General features: G+C 55.3%; 6 protein-coding genes across 6 annotated transcripts; 3 read left to right on the plus strand and 3 right to left on the minus strand.

Moving 5' to 3' along the window:
- Window positions 1-308: 308 nt before the first annotated feature.
- CORC01_10119 (uncharacterized protein) lies at window positions 309-3,396 on the minus strand (the record flags this gene model as incomplete). The annotated part of the gene is made up of 3 exons (XM_022621748.1): window positions 309-460; window positions 515-3,116; window positions 3,262-3,396. 3 exons carry the CDS (start codon window positions 3,394-3,396, stop codon window positions 309-311), a joined length of 2,889 nt encoding a protein of 962 aa, XP_022471753.1.
- Window positions 3,397-7,132: 3,736 nt separating this feature from the next.
- On the plus strand, window positions 7,133-7,612 carry CORC01_10120 (uncharacterized protein; the record flags this gene model as incomplete). Its single annotated transcript, XM_022621749.1, has 2 exons — window positions 7,133-7,274; window positions 7,344-7,612. The coding sequence occupies 2 exons, from the start codon at window positions 7,133-7,135 to the stop codon at window positions 7,610-7,612; spliced, it is 411 nt and encodes a 136-aa protein (XP_022471754.1).
- A 296-nt stretch (window positions 7,613-7,908) lies between these two features.
- On the plus strand, window positions 7,909-8,565 carry CORC01_10121 (uncharacterized protein; the record flags this gene model as incomplete). The annotated part of the gene is made up of 1 exon (XM_022621750.1): window positions 7,909-8,565. A coding segment is annotated over one exon (657 nt), but the record flags the coding sequence as incomplete, so codon positions are not given.
- Window positions 8,566-12,523: 3,958 nt separating this feature from the next.
- On the minus strand, window positions 12,524-14,003 carry CORC01_10122 (ornithine-oxo-acid transaminase; the record flags this gene model as incomplete). The annotated part of the gene is made up of 3 exons (XM_022621751.1): window positions 12,524-12,661; window positions 12,728-13,429; window positions 13,506-14,003. 3 exons carry the CDS (start codon window positions 14,001-14,003, stop codon window positions 12,524-12,526), a joined length of 1,338 nt encoding a protein of 445 aa, XP_022471756.1.
- Window positions 14,004-16,120: 2,117 nt separating this feature from the next.
- CORC01_10123 (Alg9-like mannosyltransferase) lies at window positions 16,121-18,323 on the plus strand (the record flags this gene model as incomplete). Its single annotated transcript, XM_022621752.1, has 4 exons — window positions 16,121-16,333; window positions 16,461-16,682; window positions 16,746-16,936; window positions 17,021-18,323. 4 exons carry the CDS (start codon window positions 16,121-16,123, stop codon window positions 18,321-18,323), a joined length of 1,929 nt encoding a protein of 642 aa, XP_022471757.1.
- Window positions 18,324-19,026: 703 nt separating this feature from the next.
- CORC01_10124 (RhoGAP domain-containing protein) lies at window positions 19,027-21,946 on the minus strand (the record flags this gene model as incomplete). The annotated part of the gene is made up of 2 exons (XM_022621753.1): window positions 19,027-21,257; window positions 21,310-21,946. The coding sequence occupies 2 exons, from the start codon at window positions 21,944-21,946 to the stop codon at window positions 19,027-19,029; spliced, it is 2,868 nt and encodes a 955-aa protein (XP_022471758.1).
- Window positions 21,947-22,018: the final 72 nt, after the last annotated feature.

The following is a 22,018-nucleotide window of genomic DNA, read 5'->3' on the forward strand; positions in this document are numbered from 1 at the left end:
ACCGCCAATGAGTTCGCTGCCTCAAATTCCCAACGCCAATGAGATGAGGTATGAGTGAATAAAAAATTCCATGTCAAGCCCTAGAAATGCCGAATTCCTGTTACCCTAACGCCGATGTATAAAAAATGCATTCATTGAGGTATTCCGGCCCGTGACACCCGCTGTGATATGTGTGCCAGATCCTCCTTTGTTGGCCAGTGTTCCTCGAAATCGAATAGTGAAGGTTCGTAGCCGCGAGGCTGTGATAGTTTTGGTTTTTCTTTTCCATTCAAAAAGAGCGATGCTCTTTTCATGCAATCCCCTGTGGCTTAGGAGGCGTGAGATGGCACGCTGCGGGGCGTCACATCTCCACTACGTCTGCGACTTTGGAGCTGCGCGGCCTGCTGTGACCTAGATGCTTCTGCAATCATCGCCATCTTCTTGCGGACAGTTGAGAGACGTGCCGTGATCATTTGAATCACTGCCAGAATGTTAGTACCGCGACAAAACGTGAACATGACTTTCCAAAACTTACTCCGATTCACGGCCTGCTGGTCATCGCTGTCTAGATCGCTAGAGGTCTCCTCGCGAGGCAAGTCCTTGCCTGAGCTCGAGAACCGCCGCTTGACTGCGTCCTCGTCATTATCCAGGACAGCCTCCAGCATCCGAATGGCTGTGACATAGTACGTAACGCAACCCTCTAGGTTCTCGTTCGTAATCTCGTCAATGGCTGCTGTTCTGCTCATTTCTATGGCTCGGTCGTACATCAGCTTCTCCGCACTGATACCTGGCGTGAGATAGACATCCGGTGTGCCTGAATTAGCCGACGAAGCTGATTCTCCACCATGGTTGCTTGGGTGGCTAGGGTGATCCTCAGGGAGCTTCTGCTGAACGGCAACGAGTTTCATCCGGACGACCTCGGTCTTTTCCAAGACTTCGTTAAAGCGAGTCCGAACCCATTGAACAGTAGAGTTGATCCGCTGAGCGAGACCTTCTTTGGAAACCTCCGCCGCAGATGCGCCAGTTGTATCGCCACGCGTTTTCTGTGTCCACCATAAACTTGCAGCGTCCATGGCTCTAGCTAGCAGCGTCAGGGCCTTGACATAGAGGACCAGGGCCTCTTCAGACAAAGAAACCTCAGCATCGATTGTTAGGCCGTCCTCATCTCCAGCGATCTGATCAGTAGGCGTACCGCCGAGTCCGTGCTCCATTGATGGGGCGAGAGGGAAAAGCTGCTTATACTTGACTTCAGCGAATCCATAAACGCAGTCGCTCCGGTGAGCGAAATCCTGGATCAGCTTGACGGCTCGTGCATCTTCATCGGCCAGGGCATTTTGCTTTCCATCCCCAATGAGGCCAACAGGACCCGAAGGGGTAGGATATGCAGGATATGGACTGTAGAGGGGGGGTGACGCCCCCTTGCCGCCCAGCACATGCTGCGGGACCTTGAACCCGAACAAACGCACGCTGGCGTCTGAAATAGCTTTGGCGATGAAGCCCTGAGTCGTCGGGCTGGCAGAGAAATTCTTCCCGTCGTACGAGTCGCGGCGCTCATGACCGGGACGTCCCTTGCCTGAAGCGATTTGAACTGCATTGGATGGCTGGACACGTCCGGCGCCGGTCGTCGAGGTCGGAGGTCCCTGTTGCGTGGCTCGGCGGATCATTTGGCCAGTCTTGGGTGACAGTGACGTAAGGCGTGGGTTTGCGGCCATTTCATCAGCAAACGCGTTCACCTCCACGTGCTTCTTTTCAACCACAACATAATCCCGCTCAAATGCCACATCCTGTGCCGCCTTTTCTTGCTCGGTGACGCTTCGCTCAGTCACTGGACGAAGTCTGTTTCTCGCCGGATTATCATTCAAATACGATGTCGGTGGTGACGCAGAGGCTCGTGCAGAAGGTCGGTTGAGAGCTGCGTTCGAGAGTCTGTGAGGCCGGGCTGGTGCAGAGGTGGAGGGTTGGGCCAAAGGTGGACGACGAATTCCAAGTCCCTCCCCGGGTTCTTGCCCCGGAGACTGCCCCGGACGTGGCGCAGCATCAGCAGCCTGCTGAGCTCGCCCGTCAACTGGGCTGGGCAGTTTTGGCGATCTGAGGGGTTTCTCACGGGGCGACTTTGCCGATTCGCCTTGTTCGCGTACAGACTCGTTCTCGGTTTGTCGACGAAGGGAGAGACGACGTGATAATGATGATGTGGAATCGGACCGGCCTAGAGATCGCAGATCCCGTGAGGCCTTTGCCTCAGGTTTCGGGGGTGCATCATCCTCAACAGTGCCTGGAATGGGTTCCGTCAAGATTGGATCGTTGAAAAAATCTTCGAATCTCATGCGCTCGACGGGGTTGCGAGTAAGAAGCTTGCCGATGAGCTTGACCAGCTCTTTACTGACCACGAGCTCTTTCGGGTACTTGACCCGATCTTCGGCGGCTTCGATCTTACGCAAAAGCTCTACGTGATTTCGGGCGCGGAACGGAGGACGACCAGTAATCATCTCGTACAAAACCGTGCCCACAGACCAGAGGTCAGCCTTCGCATCGTACCGCTCGTAACGAAGGATCTCTGGAGCCATGTAGAGGGGAGATCCGCACAGAGTATCGGCGAGCGACGTTGACGGGAGCACACGAGCGAAGCCGAAATCTGCAAGCTTCAACATCGGGAGAGAAGCCAGGCCAGCATTGGGAATCAGCGAATCCTGGCTGGCAGTCAAGATGGGGCGGGAGTGTGCCTCTCTGAACCTCGGTGACGGCAGAAGCAGGAGGTTCTGAGGCTTAACGTCGCGGTGAACGTAGTTCTTTTCTCGCAGAAATTTCAGGGCGCTGCCGAGCTGTTGGAGGAAGTGGCGTGTGACTACCTCGTGAAGACCCGAGTTAGGGGTAACGGGGTACTTCCTCGCCATCTCGTGTGTAGCAGGGTTGGTGCTGAGCTTGTCCCTCTTCTTGATGAACAACGACAAGTCACCGAGCTCACAGTATTCCATCACCAGGTTGATGTGTGTCGCTGATTCGACGCAGTCATGGAGGGCAACGATGTGAGGGTGTCGGAGAGTCTTGAGGATCTGGATCTCTCCGTACAAGTTCTCTCGAAGCTTGTTGTTCAGGCGTCCCATCTCTACTGATTTGATGGCCACAGTTGCCTTGGAGCTCTACAGGAGAGAATTAGCACATTATGAGCAACGCAATACTAGCCATGGTTGAGTCATAGCACTTTGAAGCACAACAGAGGTGGCAGAGGTTGGTACACATGCAACAAATCTCAAGGAAACACCACGGACAGGGGAACTTGCGAACCTTATGGTGACCGCTATACACCTGGGCAAAGCTGCCCTTGCCGATTTCACCTCCGATAACAAAGTCCCCGATAGAAGCGTCGCCTTCGCGTCGCCTGCGTCCTGAGGAGGACGAGGTTGGTAACCGTTCTGCCATTTTGATCGCCTACAATGTTGCTTGTGTGGGTGCGAGTTCGGGGAACGTTCAGTTCAGGCCTGTGGCCTATGCTATTCGAAAAACGTCGGCCGGGTGAGGTGTCATGTACACGATCGAGCCTGAGGAGATGATCGTTCTGATGGATTTGTTTGATAGGTCTGGCGGAAGAAGGGTGCGCCGAAGAGAAGCAAGAGATGAGCAGGCAGAACCGCGAGCAGCAGCCAGAACCCTGATGTTGATACTTTGAAAGACAGGGACTGGAAAGGCAACGACAGGCAGCTATCCGATAGGTCGGGGTGCACGCGGACCAGGTTGATGCAGAGGGGGAGGACCGTCGCGGTGTCCGTGGGCGGGTGCAGGATTGTATCAACGAAGTGATCGGGAAAGAAACGAAAGTCGAAGAAGGCAAAGACTGGCAAGGATGGGTGTATCGGGGGTCGTTTTGATCGAGCGGCGATCAGAGAGGGAGGAGGGAGGCGCTGGAAGTATCGAGAGTGATGTGACTAATACCGGTGGCCGGTGAGCGTTAGGAGGCAAGGCAAGTAGGAGGTACCGGGCCGTTGGAGGCTCTCGCAGTATATCAGAGAGTTCGGAGCAAGTTGGGAGGGGAAATGTACCTTGTTCAGGACAAGAGTCAGGCAAATCCAAGGTCAAGCTAATGACTCGGAGCTACCAAGGACGTGACGTTTGTACTCGACAGGTACCCTGATGGAGAGAAGCGGCTGCGGGTGAAGCAAACGGCGGTACAAACGGGAGGCGGTGGTGTAAGATGGAGGTGGTTGTGTGCACAAAGGGCTTTCGAGGAGCGACCGGGGGCAGAGAAATCGAGGGGTGTCGTGGATGTGGGAAGTAGGGGAGGCAGGAGGTAGAAAGAGAGAATGTTTGAAGAGCAAGAAGTCGAGGTTGGCGAAGGAGAGAGAGGAGAGTGGCGGTCGGGATGGGATGGGCAGGCGATGTAGAAGAAGGTCAAGGGACGCGCCGAGAGAGGGTTGAGTGACAGAGCCAGCCGGGCAGCGCAGCCCAGGACGGGAGTGAGTGACGAAGGGTGGATGGGGCGCAGAGTGGATAAGACCGATTAGATAGGGAGGTGCAGGGTGCCCGGAGGGTCCAAATGTTGATTGCGATAAAGGGTAAGGTACCTTTCCAGGTTGGCCGCGGTAGCAGCAGTACCTTAGTCCGTCCTGTACAGTGTAGGAGAATAGGTAGCGGCGCAGCAGTAGCGCCAGATGGGACGGGAGCCCAGTGTGAGTGACAGTGACGGGAATTTGAGTCCTAGTCGGAGCCGGGCTACCTTACCTGTGCACTGCGGCCTGCGGTCTGCCGTGTGCGAAGCGAAGCGATGCGCTGCGTTACCCTGGCAGTTGTTGCTTTTGCTTTTGATTGGAGACCAGTCACCAAGGGAAAGGAACCGGGGGAGATATGGGTCTGAACTGGGTGATGAAAGAAAGGGATGCCTCGGTGGTTGTTGGTCTCCTCCTGATTCGGGATGTTGAAGAAGATGCGAGCGGTGGATTGGTAGATTGGTGGTTTGGTGACGGCGCCGTGATGCTGCAGGAAGAGACAGCATGGAGTGGCGGCAGCTGTCCTCTGCCTGTCTCTCCTCTTTCTCTGTGTCTTCTCGTCTCTCCCACTCACACTGTGAGTTACACCACGATCACGGCGTGCCTCACTGAGGCCGACCGAGACAGACAGATCCGGGTGGCCAGGGTTGATGTCGATGATGTAGGGTGTCTATCTGCCTGACCGGGGTGAGAGCGGAGGAGTCGCATTATGCATAGGGCGCTTGTGTCTGTTAGTCCATATAAAGTACTGTGCAGTCAGAGGACGACAGTCATTTTTCCTTTCCAAGGCACCAAATTCTCCGAGGAAACGTCCTCCTTGTTCTTGACTCGAAGCAAATTATCCGTACACACACAGTGTTATTATTGTTGGAGCGGGCGAGTGGGCGAGTGACCAGAGAACGTGAGCTGTGCCTAGGTGACCAGCCCGACCCTTGGGTTTGGGGGCTCGTGATGCAGTGCACTGCGCTGCCCGGTGGAGCTTTTCCCCAATTGTGTGAGTGAACATGAGTGTCACGATGCGATACGTACCGATGTAGGTGCCGCCCACCTCCTGAGGTAAGGTGGTGCGCAACCTAAGGTAATCACCTAAACTTCCATTACCTGCTCGATCCTCAAGATACGTCCCCCCAGCTACATGCCGTTCCGGAACAGCCAATGCAGGTGCATCGCAACCACCCCCGCTCGTATCCTCGTGGTCACTGGTCAGGGGTCCTTTTGGTGGTGGGTGGTGGTGGGACGGGGGTCTCACTGGAGAGGGATACCTTGCCTGTACCAGTCCGGTCTCGGTCACGCACGCGAGGATTTGCTGCCTTCTATTTGCGTTGGGGTCCTTTTGGGCAAGGGCCAAGTAGGGGTATCGGCTGCTGTCGCACTCGAATTGCCATCATGGCGCGATAAGGCTCATGTATCGCGATAAGACTGCCACCCTCGCACCTCGAACCTCTCACACCTCGCACCTCGCAGCCCACACCCTCGGTAGCGCACCAATCCATCCACCGCCCACCACCGCCTTCCTCATCCTGCACTCCTTCGTTGTCGTCCTCGATGTCGTCCTCGTCCTCGTCCTCGCCCTGCCCATCTCTTCCCGGCTACCGCGTCTTATCTCCTGCTTCTGTCAATCTTGATGAGACTAGCGGCAGCGGCGACGTGCCAGGTGGTACCGTACAAGATAGGGTATTCTGTTTTTGGTGTTTGCATCTGCCCCCATGGCTCGCTCGTCTCGTCCAGACTCTAGACTCTCCAGACTCGTCTCCACTCGCCGAACTCGCCTAGCTTCCGTGTGTGGGAAAGCCCAAGACAACGCAGCCAGCTCCAACCTCCTGGGTACGATGTGTGGATGTCAAGGTCCTCTATTACCCCAGGGCCCAAGCCGCGGGATTGCTTTTGCCTCTGCTGCTGCTGCTCCTCCTGCGAGGCAAGAGCATGCAAACGCAGGTAGGGGGAGCACGGGCGTCTCGATACGGTCGACGATAGGACTCCCGTACTCCGTGCTCGAGAACACTTGAGCCTGAGGCACAAGATGGAGGTGATGCCTGAGGTCGTTGTTTGTTGTCGACAGTCATGAATCCTAGACTTTGACTCCAACAACAGTCAACAGCGCCTCCCAAGAGGCCCAGGGCCTGTTCGTCACGCCACGTTGCCGTGGACCACAGTTTATCAATATCAAACCTCCCATGCATTGCAGAGCATTTCACTATACTTCAAAGGCACGGCGGTGAGAGAACGACAACGAAGGCATCAACGCGAAGAACCTAAACTCACCGCGTCACCTCAACGTCGATTGTCTCCGAAGTCGTAGCTTCCACTGTGCAGTACGATACTTTTTTAGCTGCTGGAACACCTCGCGCCTGCTCGCTCGTCCCTGGTACTGAATTTCATCATCGCCTCATCGTCCTGGCAAGGTTCCCAGCAACGGCCACCCTCCCGTCCAATCCATTCCTCCAGCTCGGCCTGGTCTCCTCACCTCTTACACCTCGAACACACCTTTGGCCCGACTCCAGCAAACCCTCTTCTCCCCTGCAACTGCGTATTTGCAATGAAACCCTATCCACCTTGCTTTACCTTACAGTGTGAACGGAGCACGGCAACCCTTACTATCTAAACTTACCAACCTACTCCGTACACGCAGCTAGTTGCTGCAATCCACCTTTCCAACATTCCATCCGCCCTTCCAGATGCACGCCAGAACACCCGGACTGCATGAAAAACATGCCCGCCGTCCCCGGGTCGCAGACCTCTCTGAGTTGTTTCGACACGTCAGTAACGCTGTGTTTCGGTATAGCTCTCGGCCAACCAAAGTATCGTCTACCTCTCAAGTATACTACGTACACCGCTGTCCTCGAGTACGATTGATCACCCTTTCGGACCACCCACTGATCACCACAAAACAGAGTGGGCTCCAGGGACCGGTGGGCCATGCATCAGATCTGTTCCGCTGGCCAACCTACCCTGATAGACGGCAACTACCTACCCGCAATCTTCCTAGCAGCAGTAGTGGCGGCAGCTCTGCAAACACATGCCGCATCTCGTTATCTCATGTGAAAATCACCAGCCGCTTGGCTAGCCAGCTGTCAACCACCGTTGAAACGAACCATTTCCAAGCAGGTCGACCGGCTGAAGTAGGCCGGGGCCTCAAAGCTGTTCTCTGGCTTTGAGCCGTGGCCGTACCTACTCAACATACTACTCAACCGTCGTGTTCCCTCATTCCGGCGAGCCATGGCGCAATTTGGTGTCCCACAGCCCAAACGACACAGACACTGACGCCGCCAAAGTACCTCCATAGTCCTAAAGTCAAAAGTCGACGCTACGTCCTGTCCTCCGCAGCGCTTGTCATTCATCGCCTCCCGAGCAGCGCCCCCCGCCAGATGGGTATCTGATCCAATCTTGACTAACAGCAAACGCAAGCCCCATACTTTGCAACGAACCTTGCGCAATCAATAAGTCTTCGCCTGCAGCACAGCGCTCAACTTTCCTCGGGGGCTGCTCGTCCCTGCTTCGCCTTACCTCGCCTCAAGCTCGTCTCATTGCCCAGACTGCTCGTCATCCTGCCTGGCGCCACCTGTTGCTCCTTGTGCCAGCCAACCGGATCGCCAGACGGCAGATCCGTGCTGGCACTGTCTCGACACTCGAGTGTCCAGGTTCCATACTTTGTCCACTTCCACTTCGCGTTTCTTCAATATTAGCGCTGACCGTGGCTGTCGCCGTTGTCTCCTTGCCTGGCGGGCGGGATGAGATAAGACATGCGTCCAAACACCACGAGACCAAACCAGGACACACCCATCACCCAATAGTCGGATTGTCACCATTGGTCGGGGTCTCGGGAATCGTTGGAGCTGGGGACGCAATTGCCTTACTCGATATGCATGGCTCAAACAGCGCGAGAACCAACAGGAACGTCTCTAGCATCCGCTACCTTGCAGGAATGTACCGTGCCGCTTCGGTGACCACCACGACGCACAAGTGCCCGAGGCCGATACTTCTCCGGCGTTTTCAACCATGGCCTGCTTCCGCATCACCCTCTCATCCCAATCCAGACGTCTTTACCATGTGTGCACGTCTCAGGCAATCACTCGTCCAAACGAAGTCTGTCCTCATTTTCTTCACCTAGGATCCGCCTCCCAAGGGGCACGTACCATTCATCAAAAGAAACGACTTGACTACCCAGACTTCACTTGCGGTTCTGTTGATGCCCCAGGTCTCCACCAGCCACTCGAAAAACCTAGTTTGGCGTCAATGAAACCATTGGAATCGCATGTAACCCACAAGAAATCCCATGGGGAAAAGAGGCCAAAAGGTGAAGCTCATAGGACCAAGGCAGAGAGTGCTGTCCGCAATGAATGGCAACAGTGAGAACGGCGCAACCCACGCCATTTACGCCTCCGAGACACATGTCTCGCTAGCCAGCCCCCCATGCAGGTGTCACTCACCGTCCCAAAGGGGCAAACCGAATTGGGTGCCGCGCTCTCGGAGCTGTCATCCATTCTCGATGATCGTCCTCCACTCGAGAGATGTCTTTCATCACACAAGAAGTTGTATTATCGTCAACAGCCATGAGCGAAGGGTGCAAAATGTTCGGATTCATACGCCGGCCTTGAGACTAAAATCAAGGAGCAAACGTTCCGAGTCGATCGTATTAGACGGCTCTTTGTCCCCCCGGCCGATACTCGCGCTCTAGTCTATCCCTCCCGCGCACCACACGGGGACCCATCCCCGCGAGCTCCAACCTCGAGCTCCAAATCCCAGCCGCCTGCCGTCCACCCCCTTGGCGGGCGGATGCCCGCATCACCCGAGGTCCTAGCGCCAAAACGACAGCCCCGCCGGCAGCGATCAACAATCCTCCAACTGTCGTCGGGCCAATCACCAATATATGCACAAGGAAGCTCAAACCAGATGGGGGAGGGATGGAGTAGCACAGGCAACAAGGTGCGGCTGCAAAGTCGACAATCAAGTCTGGGGAAGCACAACTGGCGCCCCTAGACGAGAGTCGAGATTTGCCACTCCATCCCGTCCTATTGCCAAGTTGGGTGTCCAGACCAAGCCATTTGACGTGTACTGAGCCTGACGGTAAGGCATCTTATTCTTCGAGACTAGCATCATCTTTTCTGTTCCTGGATGACTTGATGCTTTCCTGACTGCACTAATAACGTCGTCACCGAACATGACATCCCCCTGGTCTGTTTGGTGCTGCACCTGTACCTCTGATACGTCATGACTGACATCCCCACAGAGGAAGCTTGAGTGCGTCCAAGTACTGATGCCGCCCAGATCTTGTCAGGGCTTCTGGTTACACTTCTCATCTGTGTCGCCAAAGGTATGATGGCTATCGCAGGCTTCGACTCACAACATTCAAAGAAGCCGAGCACGTCCCTGGAGACAGCAAGCCTAGATTCGTGGTTCTGCCGGTGGCAATCCTTCCCTATCCTACACTCCGGCCCACGTACGACATGAAGCAAACGCGTCTCGAATTACACAACCTAGGTCTGACAGGCAAAACTCATCACCGTTCCGCGAGAAGCGGGAGAAACCGTCGGTTGCGCCCTCGGAACGTCACAACCCCCGCGCTGGAAGCTCGGAGTGATCGAACGTACTTACACATGACGTCTATGCCGCTCAAAGAAAACGAGCTGGACCACGCTTCTACGGAGCACACAATAATCTTGTTCTCCATTATGAGTTTTTCGACACTCACAAGAGCCGCAGTCGACTGGATCGACCAAGACAACTGTCTCCCATTGCGCAACTACCGGGCTTCAACCCGCAGGATAGCCTCAGTGCATACTTTTTGTGTGACGGAGAAGGTCCATTGGACTCGGCGTCTCCCTTGTCTGCCTATTGACTAGTGTTGGAAAAAACTACGTAAATGGCATAAGAGAGTTGGGCACAGCTTTGTGTCTCCTGTAGCAGTTCCTGTGAGACGGAACCCACCCTCCAGCGACTTGCTCCGATACTGAGGTATCTCGCCATGGCAAATCGACTTCACCTGCCCTATCGTATCTTCTCATAGCATGGCGATCTCGTTGGTTGAGGCACGGTTCCAGGCTACATCCTTGTCCATTCGCTTGAATTCTGCCAAGAGGCAGCAGAAGTTGGTGTGAGAAACTCTCAATTTGTGTAAGCGCGACCATCGTCCTCTATCCAAAGGGGCATGAGATCGTAGTTGGAAGACAGCGGGCCAAAAAGCTACCATCAGTCCAGCGAGGACACCTTTTCCTCTCCGCGATGTGCGCGGACGCAAATTTGGAACCCGACCTTCCAGGAAGAAGATGGTAGTCCTATCGAATGGTTGCCTAGAGGAGCCTATCTACAGTTCTCAAGGTCCGAAAACCTCCCTCCACTTCTACATGACTCAATGTTCACAAGTAGCTGTGGATCCGCTACATCGCGCTATGGAAAAGATGTTGTTTTTTTGGCCTCAAATCTTTTCGAGCGCCTGAAGTAGTTAGGTATGTATTCCTGCCTGCCTGCCTCCATCGCCAAGGGAAGAGAGAGAGCTCTTCCTCCCAACTGACTCACACCCTGGAGTAATAGTCAAAAAACACATCTCCTCACGAAAATAAGAGAGGCATGGTAGCGTAAAAGTTGTAATATCGAAGCCACACATCCAATGAGAAGACTACCTACCTACCTACCTACACACATACATAGCTGTAATCTACAAGCATTGGGCACGCCAAAAGCTTCCTCCAAGTTTGTGACTGGAAGGCAACCAGTCGTCGAGTTAATATACAAAAACCTCATCACACTCCGTATAGAAGACAACCGTGGGAGAAGGAGACACAGTAAGGAGGTCGTTCACGGATGAATAGACTCAACGATCTAGATGCAAGGTAAAAGGTAAATATCATCCCAACCAGTACCAGTTTCAACTCTCGCCCACCCCCCTCCCACCTCGTGTGTGTGTTTCCGCTCTCATTCCGCACGGCATCCTGCCAACTCTCTCTTGAAAACCAGACCTCTACGGCCTCGAACCTGGGGAGCCTACGGAGCCCTGAACCGAAACAGGGCGTGCAAACGTGCAGGTGTAAGCCGTCCATCAGAGGCGAATGGGTGGGTGGGCTGGTCGAGGTCGAGGTCGCAGAAGCCGAAGTACACTAGACCATGCAGGAAACGTACGTTTGCCGTTTCTTCGGATGGGCGCTATCGCAAGTTACCTTGGCTTAGGCGCTGGGCGAACATGGGGGTGGGAGCATGGGGGTGATGAACCACTCTCGTCACGACAACGCCAATATCACCAATGGTTCACGCGTGGGAGGAGAGTCAGAGGGGGATGATGGGAAAGCTTCGATGCAGCTCGGCGTGTGTCCCCACCACTCGCCTGACTGTCTGTCTGCCTGCCGAGACCATGCATGCAATGCAGCTTACCAGATTCGTACAACTCCAGCATCTGGCCACACCAACACATGTAGTTTCACAGAAACAAGCATCTACCGGTGGTGTCAGTGGTGCGACTTCCCGTGTACATCCCATCACCACGAAAGAATTCTCCGTCAATATTGTCTTTTCTCTCTTGCTCCGCTCATTTTACTCTACTCTCAATGTATCCATGAACCAGTCCCCTTTACCGGGAACCCGCCACAGCGCCGTTGGGTATGTACGTCCAAGAAGTAACATGGGGAGCGGCGAATGCTTGTGCACAGTACGCCCTCTGCTTCCCCCGCGCCGATGGCTTATGCTCCGTATGCTCCATGCTCCGTAACCGTGTGATGATGAAAAGGATCCTGATGCTGCCTGAGCAAGGCAGATGTGCCCTGACCCTACCCTGAGAACCCCTCGCCGCAACCTTGGAGCTGCCTCCTTTTCCCCGCTTTTGAGGGCAGAGAAAACAACATGCGCCCCAAGGAAGCTATGCTCCTTGACGCCCCCAACTGACATCCAAATCAAGTCGCGAACTGCTGCGTCATTAAGGCTGTTCGTCCAATCCGTCATTGGATTTGACCACGCCAACCGTACCCCACACTTTGTGTGGTGTGACAGGACACCAGCCGCTCGACGATCATCGACAAGTACACCCGATGGAGAACGTATTTGTCTGTCATCACTACTATCTCAGTAAGCTCCACGTTCACTTAGTGGTGTGCTGCCTTCTCGACAGTTGGGAGCTCCTTGAGCGCCTCGCCGATGATGTTCACGGCCTTGCGAAGTTCGGTCTCGGTGATGACCAAAGGAGGCGCGAAGCGGATTATGTTGCCGTGTGTAGGTTTGGCCTGTTGAAAGCAAAAATATTAGTTCCATGTCGCATGTGACGATTTACGGGACAGCTTGCGACTTACCAAAAGACCCTTCTCCTTCAACAAAAGGCACAGATCCCAGGCTGTGCGGCCTGCCGTGGCCGACTCGTCAATGACAACGGCGTTCAGCAGACCCTTTCCACGCACCAGCTCGACGGCGGGCGAGTTCAAGGCTCTGATGCCCTCGCGGAAGATGTTGCCCAGCTTCTCCGCCTTAGCCGTCAGATCTTCCTCCTCCATGATCTCCAACGCGCGGATTGACACGGCGCATCCGAGCGGGTTGCCGCCGTAGGTGGAACCATGCGTGCCAGGCTCAACGACGAGCATAATCTCCTTGCTCGACAGGACGCAGCTGACGGGGTACAGACCGCCAGAGATGGCCTTGCCCAGCGTGATCATGTCAGGCTTAATGCCGGCCCACTGAGAGCACAGCATGCGTCCAGTGCGACCGATACCAGTCTGGATCTCGTCGCAGATGAAGAGGACGTTGTGCTTCTTGCAAAGATCATTTACTCTCTTCAGGTAGTCGTCATCGGGAACCACGACACCAGCCTCACCCTGGATCGGCTCGATGATGATCGCAGCAGTGTCCTTGCCATGCGCTTCGAACACCGCCTCGATATCCTCTACATTGTTGTAGCGAATGACCTTGCCTGTCGAGGGGTTCAGGGCACCGATGTTGGGGACATAGGGGCCATAGTTGTCCCTCGATTCGGGGTCGACGGACAGAGAAATCGCAGTCATCTGGGAAAAGGGTGTGAGGTCAGCCTCGGCTCAGAAGAGGCAGCTATCAGCATCAGCACTTTGATTATATACTCACAGTTCGGCCATGGAAGTTGTCGTTCACGGAGAAGACCAGAGCCTTGCCCTTCTCAATGCCCTTCACCTTGTACGCCCACTTGCGGGCAATCTTGATCGCGGTCTCGACGGCCTCGGCGCCCGTGTTCATGGGTAGGACCATGTCGTAGCCAAAGACCTGCTGGATCTTCTCGGCCCACTTGGGGAAGACATCGTTGTAGAAGGCTCTCGAGCTGAGAGTCAATCTACCAGCCTGCTCAGTCAAGGCTTTGACCAGCTCGGGGTGGCAATGACCTTGGTTGACAGCGCTGTAGGCAGAGAGGAAGTCGAGATACTGCTTGCCCTCGGGATCCCAGACATGGACGCCGCTGGCCTTGGAGAAGACGACGGGTAGCGGGTGGTAGTTGTGGGCGGCAAGCTCCTCCTCGGACTTGATCGCGGCCTGGGTCGAAGAGGCGTGGTATCTCGACTCTACCCCGCCATTGGACTGAGGGGTGCTGCCGTTTGCGTGGGGGGCCATGATGTCTGATTTACGTAGAGTAGACTTTGGGGGGTTGAGTAGCGGGTCAGGCAAGCTGAATTGGGACGTGAAACTATCAATTGGCTCAAGGGGATGTTCAATTGTTGTTAGAGAGTGTTTGCGACTCAGGACGAGTGGCCGTTGAAGTAGAGTTCGTGGGCACAAGCAGATGGAGAGTAGAGAGTGAGGAGCGTCGAGAGAAAGGGACCGGAACGAGGGGCAAATCGCGGGGTCTTGGGTAATTATACCCCCAGGTAGAGAGCCCGGTCATCCTTGACTAAAGGACTCAAGCGCGATACGGAAGCAGAAAAGCAATCAGTCGTGGAAAGCGGCGGCGGCGGCAACGTGGACAGGGTTCAAACATGGCCGAAGGCGGACGACACGAGCACACGGCTAAGGTACAAGACAAGCAGATGGGTTCTGGCCAGTTTGTGCGTGAAAAAAACCTTGAAAAACGCCCAGTCGACATGGACCTGAAGCCGAACATGGACCATGACCTGGAACCAAACTCTTGGTGTCGGAGTCAGAAGGCGCGCCACTATGCCTTTAAGTGCAGGTATGTTCCCCTAAGCGCAGGTATAAGCGGCTCAAGTGGGTGAGTGGGCAGGATGACGCCCGAGGGGGCCATGTAAGGGAAACCATCCCGGTGCCATTTCTGTCACATGGCCCCGGTGTGAAGGGGAGGGTGGCGCGGCCGTAGGAAACCAGTACGCTCGGTGGTTTCTTTCATCCTTTTCTCTGGTGTAAGAATCTCGTAATGGATATGAGAAGGATGCGGTTGCTTGGTGTTGCCGTGGGTTGGAGTTTGGGGAAGGGGGGGAAGATGACTGCCGGGTGTTGTTGATCAAGGAATGTCAATAGAGGTGGCACAAAACCACCAATCCCGCCAGAGGCAGCGACCGAGCCGAGAGCCTCTTGCGGCTTGCCAATGTGGCGGGGCGGCGGAAGCAACGACACGGACAGACGTGGTTGGGATGGAGGAGGAGGAGGGGAGAGACAACAAGTGCGAGGAATGCAAGCACCGACGCCGATAACGGGCATTTGTGCTTGCGGCGTTGGGGAGGCACAGCACGGTACGAATACAAAGCGAATGCCTATCTACGCTATCACTCTTCTTTTCCTACCTGATGTTGTAGGCTGCCAACAATCCAACAGTTCATCGTAACATCTCGAGAAACCACATATCAATTCAACGGCGTACCATTGGACTAAGAAGCAGAAGATAGGGAATGAAATAAACCGAGCGGACCGTGGAGCGTGGAGAATACAGAGAGTGCCATTGGGGCTGATGAAGAGGAGGGGGTTCCGTCAGAGAGGTCCAATGACGAAGTCGCTATTTCCATTGCCACTGATCGGATCCAATAGGGTCGTCCATTGACATGGAGACCCTCCAGAATCCAATGAACCTGACATCTGCCGTCTCTCACCAGATAAGTGGACACATCGCCATTTATGCCTGAATAGCAAGGCTCACGAGCTACCTTAAGTGTGCATGCAGGTGGTCTTGTGTCTTTTCATTCTTCAGGCTTTCGGCGACTCGATTTTTAGTGACCAATTGCTTGAGGATAGGGGCCTGTCAATGAAACTTAGCGTCTCTACGTCCGTCCACGGCCCTGCCGCATCATCCTGGTCTACCCGTCTCGACATTCCATTAGCGATCAAGAACACCGCTTTTCGGCATCAACTCTTCAATCAAGCCCACACACTCACTCCCCGTCCCTCTTTCCCCCCCTAAGCTGACGGCCACAGCAAAGCGCAAGAAAAGGAGAACGGCGGCAAAGCCTAGACTCGGTTCATTCAGGTCGACACACACACACACACACACACACACACACACAAGGAATTTTTGGCCCTTGTGAGGGATAGGAGTAGGCACAGAGAGAGACACACACGAGGCATCCAACACTCACACCGTCACACGTCCTGACTCGCTCCATCGCTCAAATCCATCGGTCTCCCCGTTCCATGCCGCTTCTGCAAGAGGTCATCAGCGCATCCCCCGTCCGACCGATGATTACGCAATAGCTTCCGTCCGTTCCTCCTCCTCTCCCACGGTGCGCAACCCCGCCCACCACCTCTACGCCCGCTGCCGCCGCCGGCCACGAGCCGTGTCCACAATGGCTTCCGTCGGCTCCCCGCCCGCCCCCGAACTCCTAATGGCAGTTCGTAACGAGCGCAACAAGCCCTCCGTCTTCCGGTCCCTCCTCGTCATCCGTCTCCTCAACGCCTGGTGGGTCCTCACCTTTTTCCAACCCGACGAGTACTTTCAGGCCCTCGAACCCGCCTGGCGCATGGCCTTTGGCGAGGGGAGCGGCGCCTGGATCACTTGGGTAAGTAATCTTATACCTATTTGGAATCATTTTTGTTTATTTCCTTGATTACATTTGTTATTCAAAAAAAATTATTCTTTCACTCCAATGAGGTGTCTTGTGCTTACGCGACCAACACGCACCCTAGGAATGGAGAAACCAGCTCCGCTCCTCGCTGCATCCCGCCCTCTTCGCCGGCGTCTACACCCTCGCAGACCTCATAGCTCGCCCCCTCCCCTTCATCAGGCCATGGCTCCTGCTCGCCGCTCCAAAGGCCGCCCAAGCTGTCTTTGCCGCGGCCGGCGACTGGTACACCTGGCAGCTGGCCGTCAAGATATACGGCGCCGATAGCTCCGTCTCTTGGTTCGCTGTAAGTCCGCCGCACCCTCGTGAGTAAAGCGACAACTGATGGAACAAACCCCATCTATAATAGCTGTTCATGAGCATGTTCAGTCCTTTCCAATGGTACTGTTCGACCAGGACCTTTTCCAATTCGTTGGAGACGACGCTCACCATCATGGCCCTCAACTACTGGCCCTGGGAGCTTCTCGGTGAACCCAAGACCGAAAAGGAGAACCCGAAGCCCGCAGTGTCCATTTTACACACGCCCGGAACTCTCACAAGGTGCGTCCCCCACCTCTCACATTGACAACGGGCCTGCCAGCCTAGGAGGAAAACCATCACTTACAGAAACAAATCACACAACAGCCTCCGCCTATCCCTCATCCTCGCGGCAGTTGCAGTACTCCTCCGCCCCACAAACGTCCTCATCTGGTCAACGATCGTCCTCGCAACGCTCTCCCGGCCCCTCCTGTCCCGCTCCCCCTCCGTCCTCACGCCTCAAACCACCCTCCTCCTCTTCCGCGAGGCCCTCTTCTGCGGCGCTCTTGTCCTCTCCCTCTCTCTAACCTCGGACCGCCTCTACTTCGGCGAGTGGGCCTTCCCACCTTACAAGTTCCTCTACTTCAACCTCTCCCAGTCCCTCGCCGTCTTTTATGGCCGCAACGACTGGCACTACTACCTCTCCCAGGGCCTGCCCCTCCTCTCAATGGCCTACCTCCCCTTCGTCCTCATATCCCTCTATAACCCTCCCCGGACGCCCTCCAAGATCCGCACCAGCACCCTCAGGACCTTATCCTGGACCGTCTATGTGACCATCGCCGCCCTCTCGTTCGTCTCCCACAAGGAAGTCCGCTTCATCTACCCCCTCCTCCCCATCCTCCACATCCTTGCCGCCGCGCCCCTAACCAGCTTCTTCACGACCCCGGCCCCGGCCCCGACCCCAAAATCCCCACTCCCGAAGCCAAGGCTCCGCCACAAGCGCCTCCTGACCTCCGCCCTCGCCCTCCACGCCGCAATCTCCCTCTTCCTCACTCTCCTCCACCAGCCCGCGCCCCTGACGGTCCTCACCTTCCTCCGGACCTCTTACGCCCGTCTCCACCCCGAGAAAGCAGCCACGGCAGCCACAATCACCTCCCTGGCGGCCTCCGGCAACTCGGCATCATCCTCATCAGCATTTGAGCAGGAAGAGCTCTTCGCCCTCTTCCTGACCCCCTGCCACTCAACCCCTTGGCGCTCTCACCTCCTCCACCCAACCCTCCGCGCCCGCGCCCTGACCTGCGAGCCACCCCTCCACACCCAGCCAAACACCCCCGAACGCCGCGACTACCGCGATGAAGCAGACCGCTTCTACGACGACCCCCAGCTTTTCATGTCGACCGAGCTATGGCCTCCTTCTTCCATGAAGAAAGCAAGCACAGCAGAGTCTGAGTCCGAGCCGCATCCAGCACCACCAACAGCAGAAGAGATCCCTCGCTACATCGTCGGCTTCGAGGGTATCGAACCCTGGCTCCTCGACTTCTTTGACGACGGCCCCAAAAGCAGCGGCCGTGCTTTCGGCGTCCGCCCGAAGCGCGTCTGGCAGGGCTGGAACGGCTTCTTCAACGAGGACTCGCGTCGCCGCGGGAAGCTTGTCGTCTGGGACACGGGGCTGTATACTACTGTGTCTTGAAACACAGTGGAAGAGTAAGAGTAAAGCAAAGACAAAAGAAACGTACTTGTAAAAATTAAAACGGAGCAATTGACGGCATACCGAATCTTGAGACCTGAACTATAGTAATCTCATGTTTTTCAAGCCAGACTCACAACCAGCTAATGCCAATAAGTGAGAAAACAATTGCAAAATCTACCTCCAGCAAGTCAGCCCACTCTACCTACCTACCTATCTTCATTCATCACGAAATTGGGTTGTCTTCGTGAGTTCGAACATGGAAATTCCTTTCTTTTCCTACCTAGGCCCATGGACAAAAACCAGATCCCATGAAACGTTAAGGGTGGCGGGCTGGACTACTACACTCATGACAAAAAAACGCCTACTTGACAGGATACCCTTCGTAGCGAGCGAGCCCGTGGGCAATGCGTCGCTTTACACCAAGCCAGAAGAATCGAACGATACAACGCCATACATTCATGATGATTCACAACAACAAGCACGCACATGCCTCCTTTTTTTTCGAATGTTCAAACGTGGATTCTTCGAACTTCGGGTTCAGCCTCGTCTAGGCTAACCCCCTTTCTCTCCCTTCCGCTGGCCTCGGAAACTCTTGAGGATGCATAGTGTCCAACAATGAGTAAAAGAGATGTCCCAGAGAAAAATTTGCACCTTAAAAATACACCCTCACATGGTCGTACTAGGATTCGGATCGTTGATGTAATTACCGCGCTGCTTCGGGGGCCGGCTGCGTTGGCGGTGCTATTTCCGGTTGAGATGCTGCTGCCAATTGAGACTTTGCCGGCTGGGCAGTTGCGGGCGGGTTTGCTACATTAGGAGCTGGCGCTATAGGGCTCGCTACGGGACTGGTGACCGGCGGAGCCGATGCCTCCTGCGCCGGTGCTGATGTCGGCTGAGGCGGCAGAGGTTGAGAAGATGCGGGTGCTGGCTGAGCCGACGCGTTCTGAGCCGGGGCCGCTTGCTGCGGCAACGGTGGCACGGGGTGCTGTGCCCTCTCGTCGGGTTCTCTCCGGATATCCAGACTCTTTCCCCTTCCTGACATGATGCTAGAACCTCCTAAAGAAGATTGCCGGTCCGCTGGTGGCGATTTATTTCGTCGCTGTTCAGCGCTCTCCTTGGCCTCACGGTATTTGTTCCTAATCCAACCGATAGGCCCTTTGGATTCATCCTTGCCGTCCTTGTCTCGAGCAGACTCATGACTGGTTTGTGCCTCGGCAGCATACATGCCAGTTTCTGAACTTTCGCCGGTGAAGCTCTTTCGAGGCCTGTATCCACCACTGCCAATCGAGGTCACGCTCACGTCGGCATTATCGTTGGATCCAAAAGCCAGACGCGGAGAGGTGATTGAGGGGTGATGTTCATGGCCTCTCTGTCGTGACAATCGCCATCTTCTCCTTCGGTCCTTGTCGGGCTCGCTGGCGTCTGCCGAAGTCGTCACGATGGACTCTTCAGTCTGATCAACGTCAGAACCTTCGTTAAATGATGAGTGGAGTGATGTTGGCGGCGACTTCTTTGCCTTGAGCATCTGCTCGGGGTGTAAGGTGTTGCTAGAGGGGACCTGTGATGCGCGCGGAGTGGGTTCCGATGGCGTATCAACTGCACTAGGTTGCTGGCCAACTGCAAGGGAATCGTGCTCTGGGATAGTAGCGTCCACCAGATCCATGGGGTTGAGGGCCTCAAGACTAGGGGACACAGTGGCTGAGTGCGTACCGGACAAGGATGCGGCCGAGCTTTGCGCGCTCGGATTCAAGCTCCCAGGAATCCGCTTCTTCTTCAGTTTGTTCGGCTGTCGCTTCTCGCCCTCTGCCGTGGGAGATCTTTGGAAGATGCTGGGAAGGACTCTTTCCTTAATGGGTGTCGTAGCCTCGTTCGGGTCAAGTAACCTCTCCTGGCTTCTCCCTGCGTTGCCAGCAGCTGTGGGTGCCAGGCTGGATGTGCCTATCGCAGCCGGCGCAGGCGAGATACTCGATGCAGCAGGGGACTGATCAGGTGCCTCGACGAGCTCTTCCGTCGTTGTCGGGATCATGGGCTCGCGGGGCGATGAACCTGGAATGGGTGAAGCATCGCGTCTAAACCTTCCTGTCTGAAGAGCAGGAGATTTCTTGGACGGGACTGTGTTACTTCTGCCAAGGCCGCTGTTCGGGGTTGGTACTAGTGCCGGGCTGTTTGGAGTCGTAGAACCCTCATGGTGCGAGTGCCTCGAAGATGTCGATCGATTTCGCCTGAGCATTCCATCTCTTCTTACACTGTCAGCGCCGGCACTGGCGTTGGACGCAGAACGGCCCAGACCCGACTTCCTGTTAGGGTTAGGAGTTACCGGCCCACTCGCTGCCGGGGGGGTGCCTTTTTCGATCAGCTGCTTTGTCTTCTCGTCAGTGGCCGTGCCCTGCATGCCAATCAAGAAGTGGTCCTGGTTTTCGATTAGGAAAATGAGGACGCATTGGTTCAAGCGATACTCTTCAGGCGCCATAGCGTGCTGTGGGTGTGACAGCATGCCAGGCTGGAAAATGGCTGCTAGGTTCTGCGAATTCATCCTGTTCTCTTCCGACTTGGCAGCGAAGACAGCCAGCAAATCCAGAATGTACAGCAGTAGCTGACGATTCAGCGGCGGAAGCTCCGTAATGAGCTTCTGGTACTTGACGATGGCTGCTTGATCGTCAAAGTTTTCGACAAACTGCGGGCCATCGGCATCCCCCACGGCCTGCCTCGTGGCGCCTCGCAACGGTTCCCTGAATTTCTCGTACAGATCCAGCGGCACAACAGGTTCGGGCAGATCGTTCAGGTATCGTCGGAGCACGTTGGCAGCATCGTGGACCGTATAATTGTCCCAGACCAAGCCTTTTCCGTAGCGATCGGGTGAGTCGAAAATTTGTTTTAGTTCCTTGATACGTTTCTCGGAACCGCTAAGACGGAAAATACCCTCCACCGTTGTTGCTGAGACGAAATATGAGCACGCAGCGTTGGACCTAGAGTTGCGTGTACTTACCCTTTTCTTTCAAGAAGACGCCGCACTTGGCGACAACAATCGGTACGTAGCCATAGATATAGCTCTTTCCGTTCTCGTCGACGAGAGATATCGCGACATTGGCGTAGGTAATGCTCTGACGGAGCGGAACGCCGAAGATACCGTGGGGTCGGTTGTCTGCTGCAAAACTTTTAGCACATGTAGTAGAGGGCGTTTTCACAGCCGCGCGAATAAGCTTGATACACTGGCGCACAGGCGTGGTGATGGACATGGACAGCCTGTTGAGCCGACGACTCGGGTTCAAGGTGTTGAGGGTTGTCGCATCACTTGAAGCGCAGACTTGGGGCAGAATGGAATCGCTGGACGCAACGAAGTGGGCATCCTGCAACAACAGGACGAGACTGAGAGGTGTAGCCGACGTATCGATTGTCTCTTCGACATCTTCACTGAAGAGGGTTTGTATGGGAGTTTGGGGCGTAGGTTGCGATGCGAAAGTAGAAGGGGTGCTACCATGATGTTCCTGGTGCTTCGAGGGAAGCTTGAAGCCTTTCCACCACGATTTCAAGTCTCTCTTATTCGGGGTTGAGGGCCCGGCGGGTGCGGTCGAGTTGCTCGTGGGCTGCAAAGCCTGGTTGGGGGGAGGAGCGGCGGACGTCATCGCAATGACGGAGCGCAAGTGGTCGGAGCTCAATTACCGTTTCGTAGCCAGCGTCCTTTGGTTGTCGTGGGA

This window comes from Colletotrichum orchidophilum (assembly GCF_001831195.1).
Source record: "Colletotrichum orchidophilum strain IMI 309357 chromosome Unknown Scaffold_97.1, whole genome shotgun sequence".
NCBI lineage: Eukaryota > Fungi > Ascomycota > Sordariomycetes > Glomerellales > Glomerellaceae > Colletotrichum > Colletotrichum orchidophilum.